General features: G+C 49.0%; 1 protein-coding gene across 2 annotated transcripts; it reads left to right on the top strand.

The window, feature by feature from the left end:
• The first annotated feature begins 8736 nt into the window (after positions 1-8736).
• PRRG3 (proline rich and Gla domain 3) lies at positions 8737-15090 on the top strand. Of its 2 annotated transcripts, none has more exons than XM_009198457.3 (4): positions 8737-8799; positions 12286-12323; positions 13496-13656; positions 14006-15090. In XM_009198457.3, the coding sequence occupies exons 2-4, from the start codon at positions 12317-12319 to the stop codon at positions 14531-14533; spliced, it is 696 nt and encodes a 231-aa protein (XP_009196721.1). In that variant the 5' UTR covers positions 8737-8799; positions 12286-12316; the 3' UTR covers positions 14534-15090. The 2 variants fall into 2 exon arrangements, with proteins under 2 accessions (XP_009196721.1, XP_009196720.1); XM_009198456.3 differs by lacking the exon at positions 8737-8799 and adding an exon at positions 8989-9058.
• The last annotated feature ends 733 nt before the right edge of the window (positions 15091-15823 follow it).

The raw sequence follows: 15823 nt of genomic DNA, 5'->3' as shown, positions 1-15823 counted from the left end.
ATTCTTCCTATCCATGTGCATGGTATGTTCTTCCATTTGTTTGTGTCTTCTTTTATTTCACGGAGCAGTGGTTTGTAGTTCTCCTTGAAGAGGTCCTTTACATCCCTTGTAAGTTGGATTCCTAGGTATTTTATTCTCTTTGAAGCAATTGTGAATGGAAGTTCATTCATGATTTGGCTCTCTGTTTGTCTGTTACTGGTGTATAAGAATGCTTGCGATTTTTGCACATTATGGAAAACAGTATGGCGATTCCTCAAGGATCTACAACTAGAAGTACCGTATGACCCAGCCATCCCATTACTGGGTATATACCCAAAGAATTATAAATCATGCTGCTATAAAGACACATGCACACGTATGTTCATTGTGGCACTACTCACAATAGCAAAGATTTGGAATCAACCCAGACATCCATCAGTGACAGACTGGATTAAGAAAATGTGGCACATATACACCATGGAATACTATGCAACCATAAAAAAGGATGAGTTTGTGTCCTTTGTAGGGACATGGATGCAGCTGGAAACCATCATTCTCAGCAAACTATCGCAAGAACAGAAAACCAAACACCACATGTTCCCACTCATAGATGGGAACTGAACAATGAGATCACTTGGACTCGGGAAGGGGAACATCACACATGGGAGCCTCTTATGGGGAGGGGGGAGGGGGGAGGGATTGCATTGGGAGTTATACCTGATGTAAATGACGAGTTGATGGGTGCTGACAAGTTGATGGGTGCAGCACACCAACATGGCGCAAGTATACATATGTAACAAACCTGCACATTATGCACATGTACCCTAGAACTTAAAGTATAATAATAAAAAAATAAATAAAAAATAAAAAATTCAAAAAAAAAAAAGAAAGGATCCTAAAAGCAGCAAAAGAAGCAAATCTCATACAATGGAGGTCCAATATGTCTGGCAATAGACTTCTCAGTGTCAACAATATAGGCCAGAAAAGAGTGGCATGACATATTTAAAGTGCTGAAAGAAAAAAAATTATCCCAGAATAGTATATCCAGTGAAAATGCCCTTTGAACATCAAGGAGAAACACTTTCCCAGACAAACAAAAACTGAGGGATTTCATCAACACCTGTCCTACAAAAAATGCTAAAGGAATTTCTTAAATCTGAAAGAAAAGGATGTCAAGGAACTGTAAGAAATTATCTGAAGGCACAAAACTCAGTTGGGCACTGTGGCTTACACTTGTAATCCCAGCACTTTGGGAGGCTGAGGTGGGAGGATTGCTTGAGCCCAGGAAGTTGAGGCTGCAGTGAGCCATGATTATGCCACTGCACTCTAGTCTGGGCGAGACCATACCTCAAACAATCAAACAAGCAAACAAAAATCCTTACTTATAATAGTAAGTACACAGAAAAGCACAGAATATCATAATGCTATAATTGTGGTGTGTGAATTGCTCATATCTTGAATAGAATGACTGAAAAATGGGCTGGGCATGGTGGCTCATGCCTGTAATCCCAGCACCTTGGAAGGCCTAGGTTGGCAAATTGCTTGAGCCCAGGAGTTGGAGACCAGCCTGGCAACCTAACAAAATCCCATCTCTAAAAAAATATACCCGCCTCAACACCCCCCCCCCCCCCCCCCCCCCACACACACACTAAAAGCCAGGCATGGGAGTGTGCACCTGTAGTCCCAGCTACTTGGGAGGCTGAGATGGGTGGATTGCTTGAGCCCAGGCGGTTGAGTCTGCAGTGAGCGAGATCATGCCACTGAACTCCATCTTGGGTGACAGAGCAAGACCCTGTCTCAAAAAAAGAGACTAAAACATAAACCAATCAAAAATAATAACTATAGCAACTTTTCAAGACATAGGCAGTACAATAAGATATAAATAGAAACAACAAAAAGTTAAAAAGCAGGAGTGTGAAGTTAAAGTGGAGAGTTTTCATTGGTTTTCTCTTTGTTTATGAAGTCAGTGTTAAGTTGTCATCAGTTTAAAACAATGGGTTATACTATAGTATTTGCAAGCCTCATAGTAACCTCAAATCAAAAAATATACAACAGATACACAAAAAAATTTTTAAAAAAACAAGAAATTAAAACATACCACCAGAAAAACTCATCTTCACTAAAAGGAAGACAGGAAGGGAAAAAAAGGAAGGAAGAGAAGACCACAAAACAACGAAAAAACAAATAACAAAGTGGCAAGAATAAATCTTTACTTATCAATAGTAACATAGAATGCAAACAGACTGAATTGTCCTATCAAAAGATATATGGTTAATTATTTAAAGAAAAGCTGTCTCTGCAACACTCCTGATGTCACAGAGGGTGATATGTGTAGCAACACAGGGACACCAACAAGCCTAGGTCAAAAAATGATTCAGATGAGTTGGACTCTGAATGCAAGTAGGTTTACTTTAACCAATTTATTTTGCTTCTATTTTCCGTTTTATGTAAGCACCAGTGAAATCTATGATAAGAATCAATGTCTGATTGAGTGTAAAAGAACTCTTTCAATAGGCATAGCATAAAAAATTTTAAGTGCTATGAAAGCATTATATCATGACTTAATTGAAAGCCTAACTTAATTGACAGGTCATGTAATTGATGTCACCTTAAATTTGGTGGAATCTGATCTATATTGTGCTGACTTACTAATGTAACTGTCTGTCTTCCCCTGCTGTAACATCCATGAAGGTAGATTCTTTAGTCTGCTTGGTTCACCGATGGACTCTTGGCATCTAGAACATACCTGTGCATAGTGGGTGTTCAGTAAATGTTTGTTATACATCTTGAACAAAGAGTATTCCAGACAAAGAAACAGCAAGTGTAAACATCCTGAGGTGAGAACACGCTCGTGGGGTTTCTGGAGTATCATGGTGATTTGAGCAGGGTGATAAAAGAAGCTTGTCATTTGGCCTCTCAGGCCTTTCTTTGACATCTTGTTTACAGTGTCCATTCCCAATGACCAGAGGCTGGTGGCTGGTGGTACCTCTGATGTTTGGTGAATAATCAAGGAAAGAGAGTGGCTCCAGGAACTCAATCCCTTCTGGAAATCAGCACGATTCCCATGCCTTAACCCCAATCATAAGATTCAGGGGTGAGGAATGTATTTGGATTTGAGTTTGGAGCCCTCAAGCATGGTTGATGACAGTTGTGTGGTAATGACATCCTGAGAGGCCTGGCCTAGGAAAGGAACATGCTCTCAGGGATGGAGGTGGTAGCTACAGTGCCCACAGTGTCCAGGACATGGCAGTAGGGAAAATGAGATGCACTGGGATTGAGACCCATGGGAACTTGTCTACTTAAGCATTTTTTTCCTGGCTTAGAGTGTATGTGTAGGTTGGGATCCAGGGTGTGTGTGGGTGGGAGGATGGCAAAGTTTTTGGTAATTTCAATATCTGCATAGATAATTCTACTCTCTGATCTCCTACTCCCTTGACCTACTCTCCACTGGTGCTCTTGCCCTGTTCTCTACGTCAGCCACTTCCTTCTACAGTCATCCTAAGACCTGGTTGACATCTATAACCACCGTCTCTCCAGAATCTCCATTTCATGCATCCAGCTCTCTAACCACCTGCTCACTCCTTTTAGTATTACGACACTCCTCTGACCCCTACGGGGACCCTCAAACCAAAGATTCTAATGTTGATTTCACTCTCCTTCACCAAACCCTGATTCTGTCCTTACCCCCCTCCTTAACCAGCCTAAAATCCATGGTCAATCGTTATCATTTCTCCCTTGAATCGACATAAAACTACTGTGTCCCTCCATTATATCCCTGTACTCATCTGGCAAAACCCTAACCCTGATGAAATCCAACTCTACCTCCTCTAAATCTCCACAAGAACAATTGAATATGGTTGGAGAAAGTCACGCACATATGTTGAGTAGTTTCACTTTAAAGTAATGACCATCAACCCTCAAGTGGGCCCTCCATGCAGCCCAGAAATCACGCTACAGTTCCAGAGAACATCCTGGCTCCCAGAAGAAGACTATTTCAAGCCTTCTCTCCTCAAACCACTGACATCCCTCACCCCAACTCCCAACTGGTGGATTGGCTTTCTGTGTCACTGGGAAAATAGAAGCCATCAGAAGAGAACTTTTCCAAGCTCTGCCATCGCCTCTCCCACCTACCTACATCTGTGTCTCTCCCTCCTGCATCACCAGTTTTTCCCACTTTACTGGCTCATTCGCATACAAACGTTACCGGGATGGAATTTATCTCATATTTTAAAAATACTTTTATCTTGTCCTCTCATATCCCTACCACCCCCAACCCAAGTTTCTCTGTTCTCCTTTATAACAAAACTCCTTACAATACTTGTCAATCATTGGGTACTCGCTGTTTTCAATTCCTTTTTTCCTACTCTTGTCCCTCCACATTTTCCTGGAAATAGCCCCTGTAAAGACATTCATGACCACAACATTGACAGACATAATGCTGAATTCTTTGTTCTCTTCTTATTTGTCCAGTCCGTAGGATTGGAATAGCTGCTCACTGCCTCTTTCCTGATACACTTACTGCAGTTGCCTCCATGTCTTGTTGCACCCCTCCTGCCTCACACATCACTCCTTCCTGGCCCCCTTGCTGGCTTTTCCTTGTCTAAATGTAGGACTGCCTGGGGCTTCGTTCTGGGGCTGGTTTTCTTTCTCTACATTCATTATCTTGTGCATCTGATCCAGTCTCATGACTTGTAATATGAACGAAATGTTACTCATTCTGTGATTATAACTCCAGCCTTGATATTGTCCCTGAACTTCACACACATCTATATAACCCATTCCATCACTGCTTTTCTTATCTCAGTTAAAGGGCCTCCATCCTTCCTGTTCCCTTGACTGAGAACCTTAGCGCCATAATTGATTTCTGTCTCTGCCCTAGCCCAACTCCAAACTGGCATCAAACCCTAATGACTCTTCCATCAAAATCAGTCTAGAATCTGCCTGCTTCTTACCACCTCCACTTCATTGCCTGATGTAAAATAGAAATCAGATTGTGGTAACCATTGACTCAGAATCCTCACTGTCTCTCCACATGACTCTGACTAGTAGCCAAAGTCCTGACAGTGGTCTACAAGGCCCTGCATGATCTCACGCTGCCCCCATCTTAACTACTCTGACCTAGTTGCCTACCACCCTCCTCTGACTTGCTTCACTTCAGCACACCAGCCTCCTGCCTAACCCTAGAACATGCTAAACTTCTGCTCCCAGGGCTCTTGCACTTGTGAATTTCCTGACCTGGAATAGGATGGCCTCTTACCTCTTTCAAATCTTGGTTCAAATGCCATCTTCTCAGTGGGGCATTCCCTGACTACCTTATTTGAAATCTCTGCTTCACTTTTTCTTCATGGAAACAATCATCATCCAGCATCCTGTATCTTTGACTTTTTTTTTTTTTTTGTCTAATATCCATGAGGTTAGGAGTTTTTATTTAATTTTTTGGCTTCTGTAATCCCAGGTCCTAGAACAGTGGATAGCACATAATATCACTGAGTGAATACTTGATGTGGGAGTTTGTTCAGTCTGTCTTAACAAAGTAGGTACTGTGGACTGGGTGGCTTGAACAACAGGAATGTATTGTCTTCCAGTTCTGGAGGCTGGAAGTCTGAGACCAAGGTGTGGGCAGGGTCAGTTTCTCCTGAACCTTTCTTGGTGGCTTGTGGATGGCCACACTCTCCCTATGTCTCCACATAGTCATCCCTCTGTACATGCCTGTGTCCTAATTTCCTCTTTTTATAAGGACTCTAGTCGCACTGGATTAGGGACCAGCCTAATAAACCTATTTTACCTTAATAACCTCTGTAAAGGCCCATTTCGAAGTATGATCACATTGTGGAGTACTGGGGATTAGGACTTCAACATGAATTTGCAGAGGGACACAACTCAATCCATAACACCTGATCAACTTGTTGATCGGTTTGCAGAGATGGAATGAGTCTCTTACAGGGTAAGGATCAATGTTTAGGCTCAGTCGGGACATAAAAGGATGGGAGCAGCAGAGCTCAGATAAAGTTATCCATTCAATTCTGGAACAGATGAGTGTTGGGGAAAGAGTGAAACTCTGGGATAAATGAGGTTGGCAGAGAGTGCTCCTCTTAGCCAAAGGGTGAGGCACAGGGATGGGGCTAGGGAGGGGCAATGTGGAGGAAGGTAATGGAATTGGTGGTGAGGAAAGAGGCAACTGGTCAAGGCTTGCAGAGGGGAGAAGGTAAGGAGTCACAAGTGGTGGGTGATTGAGAATTCTGTTCCCTGGGATAGGATCGGGGATATTGGAGATGCCACTCATAGGCACCATGGCTTACATACTTTGTGGGACCCAGTGAAAGTGAAAACGAAGGCCTCTTGTTCAAAAAGCATTAGAATTTCAAGATGGTGATAGCACAGCCTTGAGCCAAGTGTCCAGAGCCCTCTTAAGCACAGGGCCCTGTCTGACTCCATGGGTCATACACCCGCAATTCCGTCTCTGCAAAATGGGATTTGATACAGAAATGGGGGCAGGTAAGAAGGCAATGAAGGCCTTCTCAGCCCCAGCCTCTCCAGTCTCAGCTTTACAAGGCTCTAGAGAGCACCAGCTGTGGATGTGGCTCTGTGTGAGATGCTAGGGACATAGGAAGAGACAAAGTCCCCGGCCCCAAGAGAGGAGGCAAGTGTGCACATAAGTGAGCTACCAAATGAACACAACGCAGCTGGATGCAGGCCACAGCTGATGTACATTAAGCTCACACTTAAGCGCCAGGCACATTCTATATGATTAGCTCCATTACCACTTAGCAACGCCTTGAGGCAGGCACTGTTAGCATCATTCCCATATGAAAGGTAAGGAAACCAAGATGCAGAGAGGTCAAATCACTTGCTGGAGATAATAGAGCCTACTAGGTAGTACTGCCAAGAGATGCAGCAGGCAGTACGCTCCAGAGGCACTGCTATTCTGCCTCCCCCCGCTTGCTATCCTCCAAGGCTCCCATGTTCATAGTCTCTTCAGATAGTCCTGAGAGTGGAATGGTGGACTGGGGTGCGGGGAAGATCCTGCAAGACCTCACAGTAGAGATGTCATGCGCACTGTGTGGGAAGAATGAATGCAAGTGCTCTGGCTCCACAGTGGGAGGAAAGGCATTCTGGGCAGTGGGAAGTAGAAGTAGCCTCATGTTGCTGGAGCCAGAAGCTAAAGTTGGAGTGCCAGGAGGAGGGCAGAAGCCATAGACCCTTGTGCACATACTGGAAGAGCTGCTTTTTCAACAGTCAGCTGTACAAGGGTCTATGCCGTGTTAAGATCAGGATGGGAACATGCTGGTGGGCTAGGAAACTCAGGAGGTTAGTTCCAGAAGAGCCTGTGGAACTCTGCCCCACAGGCTCCGGGGGCATGGGAGGAAGGCCGTAGAAGAGCTGCCCTGGGTAAGGAAGATTCCTGCAGCCGTGGAATAGCAAGCAAGCTAGGGAAGAACTCTTAACAAGAGGCAGAAATGGAAGGGAAAGCACCATGCGGGGAGAGAAATGTAGGGGTGGGCATCGGGGGAGCTAGGGGAGCTGGGCCCTGGGTGTTGGAGAGGAGACGGCCTGTGGCAGTAAAGACCTTCTCCCACCCCTCTTCCGCCCCCTTGCAGGGCAGGTGGCTAATACCCGCCCTGGGATAGGGGTGGGAGTGGTTCTGGAAACGCCTTCTGAGACTCATTCCCATCAAAAGCAACACTTGGGGTGGAGGGAGGAAGAGGACGCCAACACCAGTGCCTGGTCGGGTTCTAGAGGTGCAGAGAACAAAAAGGAACCCTGAAAACCCAGCATCCCCTTCTCGGAGGAAGGCTTTCCTAGACCCAGAGCCTTAGCCCACTCGGAACCCCCTTGCCCCTCTCTTAGCAGGCGACCTGTCATGTAGTTCTTCTTGGACTAGTGTAATCTCTGCTATGCGTCTTGTCCTGCCATGCTAAACCTCTCACAGTGCGGCCTCCAAAGGAGCCCCCATCTAGCGCTCCTTGCAGGCCCAGAAGATTCCTTCTCCCCTTACTGAGCCTTAGAGTTTTCCAAACCCATTTCCTCCTTCAACTCGCTGCAGCCTCGCGAGGGAGGCAGAATTCTCTCCATTTCTCGGACTTTGCAGGAGAAAAGCCTGTCTTCCCAGGGGCAGGGTGGGGTTAGGTAAGTGAGGAAGCCAAGGTCACCCAGTCATTGGCGGAACGCGGCCTCGACTCGGCCCTTCTTCTGCGGGCCCTGTGGATCCCTGGCAAGGCAGGCCTAGGCTGCAGGCTAGACCCCCTCTCTTTTCGGCGGCCCCAGGAGCCGAGCGGGCCTGAATGGCAGGTGAGCCCGGAGTGGGGACAGGACGGGGGTTGGGCTGCGCAGGGACGCCTGGCGCGCGGGCCTTGAGAGCGGCCGCCCGAGCTCCCTGCTGCGCGATATCTTCCGAGGGCCCACGCCTTGGGTCACGACTGGACCAGGGCTTTGGCCAAGGGTCCTCTGTGCGCCCCAAGCCCGCCAGTCAGGCCCCGCCCCCCGGCGGCACGGGCGGGGGCAGGGGCGGCGCCGGCAGAGTGGGGCGCGGGCGCGCTGTGCTCGGTGCGCGCCGCCGCCCCTCCGGCCCAGCTTGCCCGCCCGCTCTCCCAACCCCCTCGGCCCACTCCGTCGCCCCCACCCCTCCTTCCTCCACTCGGCCAGGAGACCCGGCGGCCCGGTGCGCAGGGCAGCGCGACGATCGCGGCCTGGCGATCGGGGCACTGCGGTCGTGGCGCGCGAGGCGCGGGGCGCGAGGCCAGCCCTGGCGCGGCGGGGTGTGGGGGTCGGGCAGCTGCGGAGCTCCCAGAGGAGAGCAGGGGCAGGCAGGGGGGTGCCGAGGTAATGGGCAGGGCCTGGGCGCCCGGCTGCGAGGGGCGGGTTTCCAGGCGCACTTCGGCCCTGGAGGGGCGGGCGACAGGGTACCTGGGGCGGTGGGAGGGCAGCAGGGAGGGAGGCAGGAGACGACTGGGCCGGACCGGGGGGCTTGGCAGACGGGGAGCAGGTGGGCGGGGACAGGGCCCCTGCTGGAAGAGGCGCAGCAGCGAGGTGGCGGGCTGCGTGCGCAAACAGGGCGGCCGCCTTCTGGGCCCGGAGAACGGTGAGGCCATTTGGGTTGGGTGTCCCAGTCCCGAGGGCACGGTTCAATGTCCAGGGCCAACGAGCTGGGCGCAGGGCATTGTTGGAGAGGGAAGAGCTAGAGGCCTGGCCGGGCCAAGGTGATGGGGGGGTCTTGAGCAGCCCCGGGAGAAGATTGTTGCTGGGTCAGGGCGCTGGTGTCCAGCGAAGGTGGGCAAGGACAGGCACTTTCAGAGCTGGTCTGAGTGGAAAGGGACAAGGGGGCCCCAGAGTTTGAGTTTGAGCATAATTTGGGAGTTGTCGTGTCACTGGGTGGGTCGATGAGTCATGCGATTTGGAGATCACGGAGCCGTTTCCTGGCGATCAGTTCTGAGGGATGGAAATAAGGTCTAGGGTATGGAGAAGTGGTTTGGAGGCCATGTCTTGGGACACCAGGTGCTCTGGTGGTCACCAGGCTTCATGTGAAGGACTTTGGGAGTTGTGTCCCAGAGGGCTGAGATTCAGAAGCTTCAGTCTGGGGTGGAGTTAAGCAAGGTCTTTGTGGTGGCCAGTTCCCTGCCTTCCTTCCTTTCCAGGCTGTCAGGATTCAGCTGTGTTCCTGTGGGGAGTGGGTTAAAAATTCCTTCCGCCTACAGTCAGCTTTACAGTATCCACCAGGGGCAGGAGGGACATATACATGTATGGCTGCAGCATCATTCTCTGTCGTGGAGCCCTCACGCTTGCTTCCTTATTGTTGCCATAGTAACTGTCTATTGATGGTGTATTTATAGGGGAAGAAGCAGGCGCTACATTTGGGGGAGGGAGGGGGAAGAGGCCTCATGGCAGGCGGCAGCAGCAGTGAAGGTGGTTACAGAATTGCTAATGGAGTGGACCATGCCGTGGGAACTGTTTTGGGGGGTTCCCGGCTCGACTGAAGCTTAAAAATGAACTGATGACTTTAGCAGATGCGTCAGGATAACATGTATTTGGGTCTATGATAGGTGTGACATATAGCCATCTTTGACCAAGGCTAGGTGTGTGGGGGACAAAAGATGGATATATATAATCTATTATGTAAATTTTTCCACATTTTAAAAAAAACCACTGCAGTTTCCTTTGATAAGCAATGCAACATATTTTTCTCTCTTCCCTTATTAGTTAAGACTATATGCATTCTTTTCAAACCCAGATACAACAGCTCCATTTTTCTTCAATCAAAAAATCCTTGCCATGAGGCATACTACATCCACACCCTCACCACATAAAGCTCAGCTATCCATAATGCAAGCATAATTTTGAGATCATATTCCATCTTGGTTCTGACAAACATTGAGGGCCAACTGTCTCACAAGGCAGTCCCATCTGTTGGCAAATTCACATGTTGATAGTTTTGAATGGGATTGTTACAGGTTTCAAAAGAGAAAGCCCCTTGATGTAGCTTTTCCACAAATAGGTGTCAGATTTGCTGTTTTACCTTTAATTTTCCTTCCTTCCTTCCTTCCCTCCCTCCCTCCCATCTTTCTTTCTTTCTTTCTTTCTTTCTTTCTTTCTTTCTTTCTTTCTTCCTTTCTTTCTTTCTTCCTTTCTCCCTTCCCTTCCCTTTCCTTCCTTCCTTCCTTGCTTCCTTCCTCTCTCTTTCTTTTCTTTCTTCTTTCTTTCTTGCTTTCTTGCTTTCTTTTCTTTCTTGCCCAAATTGGAGTGCAGTGGCACAATCTCGGCTTACTGCAATCTCCACCTCCCTGGTTCCAGTGATTCTCCTGTCTCAGCCTCCTGAGTAGCTGGGACTACAGGCGTGCACGGCACCGTGCCCAATTAATTTTTGTATTTTTAGTAGAGATGGGGTTTCACCATTTTCTGGTCAGGCTGGTCTCAAACTCCTGACCTCAGGTGATCTGCCCACCTCAGCCTCCCAAAGTGTTGGGATTACAGGCATGAGCCACTGCGATAGCCTAAATTATTGATTTATATCCCAACTGTTTGCCAAAAGGATTAGGTGACATATTATACATGCACAATAAGACACTGAAAACATAAATAGAAAGCTGTATACCACATCACAGGAGAGAAGCATATGTGCTTAACAACTGGGCTTCCAGTGTGCCTGTACTTGACTGGCAATAGTGACGCTGTACTTCCTGGCAGCCTAGGCAAAAAGGAGGGCTCAATGGATTCCGCAGTTCACGTGTCTTGCAACCAGTTAGTCATAAAACCAGAGCTTCTGCTTGGGGAGGGGAGCAGTGGGGTGATTGCTCCCAGATGTGGACAGCTCAGCAAGGGCTCCAGAATGTGTGTATGAGTGGGCGTGTGTGTTGTGGGGAGGGACAGAGGGAGCAGTGTGCTGTGACCACAGTTTAAGTACTGGCTGGATAGCTCCTTAGCAGGAGAAAGGCTTTCGGACAATAGCTCACATTAGGGGCAACTCTTCTAGTTGGCATCTCAGTGTTGGTCATCTAAATTCATGTCTTGATACTCTACTGCTATAGGATTTAATGCAAAGAGAGAAGAGAGGCCTGGTTCCAGAACATTCCAGGTATCTTGCCTCTTTGTCTGGTGAAGATGAACACAGTGGGTCACCTGGGCTTGGGTCTTCTGGATATGCCTGGGAATATGAAGAATGCAGCATTGCTGTGCATGGAGGATGAGACCCTGTAGAAGATGTGTCAATTGAAGATTGCTGTAGGCTAGTCCCAGCAGGGCAGTGACTTTTGAGATGGTTGATGATGTGTTAAGCTTTGTTTTCAGGGAACGTGCTTGTCATTGGAGGTATCTGTGACTCACCATTGTGATCAAAATTAGTTGTGAATTCTGGTCCTGCCACTGTCACTGTTGATTTGCTTAACCTTGTCTGAGCACGTCTCTCTGGGCTTTATTTCCTCATCTATCTCTGAGGTCCTTTCCAACTGGAAGTTGCAAAGATTCATTGAGGGGAGCAAGGAAGGAGGAGCCTCAGTCTGTAGGAGCTTTCCTTTCTTAAAGAAAAAGGTCAACCCCTGGTTCTTATAGATGCTCAGAACATGTTCTTGGGGGAAAACGCTTAAAGGTTTGCTTTGGGCCCTGCTGGGCCTGGGGAGGTCTCTGGAGAAGAGCTTGGGGCAGAATCAGAAGCAGCAGAAGCTATGGGTGGCTGCATGGAGGATGATGCACCCCACAAGGTGCTGCTTCAACCTTTTGACCAGGCCAGTGGGAAGGGGGCACATCCTAGAGCCAAGAGGGTTCCCAGTAAATTTCTAGATGTGGTTTCACTGCAACTTTGCTTTTCTCTTACTCCAGAGAAGTGAGACCCTGGAGCTGAGGGAGCATCATGGCAGGTGAGTTTTTCCAGACCTGGGCAGAGCCGTGGAGGGTCATGCTTAGGGGTTCATGAGTCAGGTTTCAAGTCCTTCCCAGCTTCCCTGCCGCCCACCCCCCAAGTGGCCCTGTAGCCATTTTCCAAATAGCTGAGTAGCAGTTTTGCCCTCTCAACACTTTGGCTCCCTTCTGGAGCATATGTTACTTGTAGATGTGTACCTACCCAGACTTGCCTGAGTGACACTAACGTGACAGGCCATAGGACCTGGGGAAGGGTGCTTGCCCACTGGCAAAGACATGCCAGCTTGGGCATCCAGGGGGAGTTGCTTTACATGGGAACCAGGAAGTCCCACCTCTAGGTGAACAACAGGAGCAAACGTCACCTCTTCTTTCATCCTTCACAGTCTCAACTTAGGCTTATGTGGGTGCAGAGCTCAAGCTATTCTGGTCAGCCTGGTTGTAGCTGGGTCTCTCTCTGGAATAAGTAGATATGCGCACCATCCAAAGACAGTATTGTAGGGGGAGTCTGTGCCCTGTCTGTAAAGGCTTAGACTCTCCATCTGAGCTCTGCTACTTCCCATCCCCAGAGGTGCTCTTAGGCTCGTGTATGCCCACTTGTCTGATCTAGCCCAGGCTGGCTTTGCATTAGGCTTTCTTGAACAAGACTATTGATGCCAGACAACCTGGTGGCACAGGTGGATGTTCAGGTGGAGGAATGCCACCCTGGTAGAGTCTTCTAGGATTATCTGGTATTAGTTCTACCAGTATCAGCCTTAAAGAGGAATACATTCTCATTGCAAGGGCTCCAACTTTCACTTTTCAAGGTGATGCAAAAGATACTGGAGATTTAGTCACTGAAGATTGCCTACTCACAGTCCTTATTCTTTATTGTTCCTGTGCAACGTGCACTTTCCTTGCAGTTGGCTCCCATTTTCTTCCATGTAACCAGGGGCCTGAGCCTTGTTGGGGCCATGGTATTCTAGACAGGTGTATCATGGCACCATAGAATGTCAGCCTTTCCATCCCTTTTACAAAGGGCTGGCCATGTCCTTTGATCAGAAGCCTAGTGTCTTGCCTGCTCACTCGGCCTTGTTTCCCTGCGTAATTATGCTTCAGTTGCTGGGCTGGGCCTGGTTTGAAGGAGCCCCTGGGCATCTCCCCATTCCAGGCCTCAGTAGGGCTCTCTCTTCAGTTTTTCTGGAGGCCAAGGATGCCCATTCGGTCCTGAAACGATTCCCTCGTGCCAATGAGTTCCTGGAGGAGCTGCGCCAGGGCACCATCGAGCGAGAGTGCATGGAGGAGATCTGCAGCTACGAGGAGGTCAAGGAAGTGTTTGAGAACAAAGAGAAAACGGCATGTACCACCCTGGGGCTGGTTCTGGGAGTAGAAGTAGCCTCAGGAATAACAAGAACAGGCCCTGGTAATGCAGATGAGTCAGAAGCAAGGAAAGCCACCCAGCGTAAGGCATAGCCACTAGGGCCATCAAGGAGCAGATAAAGTCCATACAGTCCCATTGTCTGACTCTTTTGGGGTCCTCCTCACTTGGGAGCATTGTCCTTTGCCCTTGGTACATTCTGCTGCCTCTCTAGTAACTCTCTGAGACAAGTCAGATGGGGAAGGGTAGGAAGCAGCAGACTTACTGAAGGTCTCTGAGCCCACCTGGAGCTTGGGCTTCTCGTAAGTACCCTTTTTTCTTTTGCAGATGGAGTTCTGGAAGGGATACCCAAATGCAGTATACTCAGTCCGAGACCCCTCACAGAGCTCAGATGCCATGTACGTGGTGGTACCCCTTCTGGGGGTGGCATTGCTGATTGTCATCGCCTTGTTCATCATCTGGAGGTGCCAGCTGCAGAAAGCGACCCGTCACCACCCCTCCTATGCTCAGAACCGGTACCTAGCCAGTCGCGCCGGGCACACCCTCCCCCGAGTCATGGTGTACCGGGGTACCATGCATAGTCAAGGGGAGCCTTCTGGGCACCGAGAGGCAGTGAGCAGCCCCCAGGTGGTGGTGGGGCCCAGTCGGGGGGGCAGGACCACAGTCCGACTCGAGAGCACTCTCTACCTCCCTGAGCTCTCTCTCTCCAGACTGTCCAGCACCACCCCTCCCCCCTCCTACGAGGAGGTGACTGCGCCCCAAGAGAGCAGCAGTGAGGAGGCCAGCATGTCTTACAGCGACCCACCCCCAAAGTACGAGGAGATAGTGGCCGCCAACCCTGGCGCTGACAAATAGTGGGACGTTTATGCCCTGTCCCGGATGAACGCCTCTTTCTGAGGTCTCATATTTTCTTTTGAACTTTTTAAAGACTGTGCCACCACAAAACAGCCTTAGCCTCCTTGTTGCCAAATAATTCCCTAACTGCGGAGTTTTAGGAAGTCAGCTGTCACAGACAAGTGGGGAGGGTGGGGGTAGGGACCACGCATGAGTCAAAGCTCCCAGAAGAGCCAAAGGCCAAAGTGCCCAACTCTTTGGGATGACCCCCAAGCCTCCAACATCCTGTCTTTCCATCAGGAACTGGCTTCTCTTATGCCAAAGGAATCACCCCATTGAGTTGATTGTAACCAGAATGTCCAAAGGCCCGGCCCGGGGGCTGTGGGGCTGGCTGGAGGCCTGTCTGTGTCTGGAGCCCTGGACCACAGGGGTAAGGGAGGGAAGCCAGCCTTTCAGCACCCCTTTCCCTCCACAGTTCTGTGCTTTCTGTCCTTGCTTATATTTGGAGGACAGGGACAAGGATTGAGCAAAAACAAAGTGAAAAAAATCATGACAAATAAATAATGAACACAATAGAACAAAACTCTACCACCCGGGCCGTTCATAGGAGGCCAAGGGAAATTGATCACATGGATCTGTGATGCCCACCTGCCCCAAAACCTGTCCCCACATTCCTGGAAGGAGGACAGGGTGTGTGAAGCATGAGGGCCAGAGGGCTGGGTGGCAGAGTTTCCTCATCCACATTGACCAAGGGGCCCACGTGGACTCTGCCATTCAGTTTCTAGTGTGCTTGTCTCTCCAGACATGTGGACCAGCTGTGTTCAAACCACTACCCACTGGCATGAGCCTACTTTTTGTGAATGGTGCATTGAAATTGAACTTCAGATTGAGAATTTCTCCTTAATGATGGTGCCCATCTCGGGAGAAGATCCTAAAGTGTCCCTTTTAAAACACTTGTGGAGAAGCCCGTGGCCTGGAGTCGAAGGCCCATTTGGGGTTTGCTCTGCTGTTGCCAGGTGCCAGTCTGTTTTCAGTGAGGCTATGGACAGCAGTAGGGCAGAAGGCACCTGCCCTTTAACTGTCAGTGACCATGCTAGACACTGTTGATACCGCCTCCCCCTACTTCCGTCTCCATCCTCTTGACCTCGACACCAAACCATTTCTCCTCTGTGGTGCTTTAAAAACTGTAGCAAATTTTTGTGTGGTGCAAGAATGCATGGCCTGGGTCTATTGGCAACCACAGCAGTTTAAAACTCACTCAGTTGACAAGCTTCTTTCTATCAAAATATCTCTCTAAGGCAGACATTGGGA

This window comes from Papio anubis, unplaced genomic scaffold (assembly GCF_008728515.1).
Source record: "Papio anubis isolate 15944 unplaced genomic scaffold, Panubis1.0 scaffold1008, whole genome shotgun sequence".
Taxonomy (NCBI): Eukaryota; Metazoa; Chordata; class Mammalia; order Primates; family Cercopithecidae; genus Papio; species Papio anubis.
This window is presented reverse-complemented; position numbering and strand designations above follow the sequence as displayed.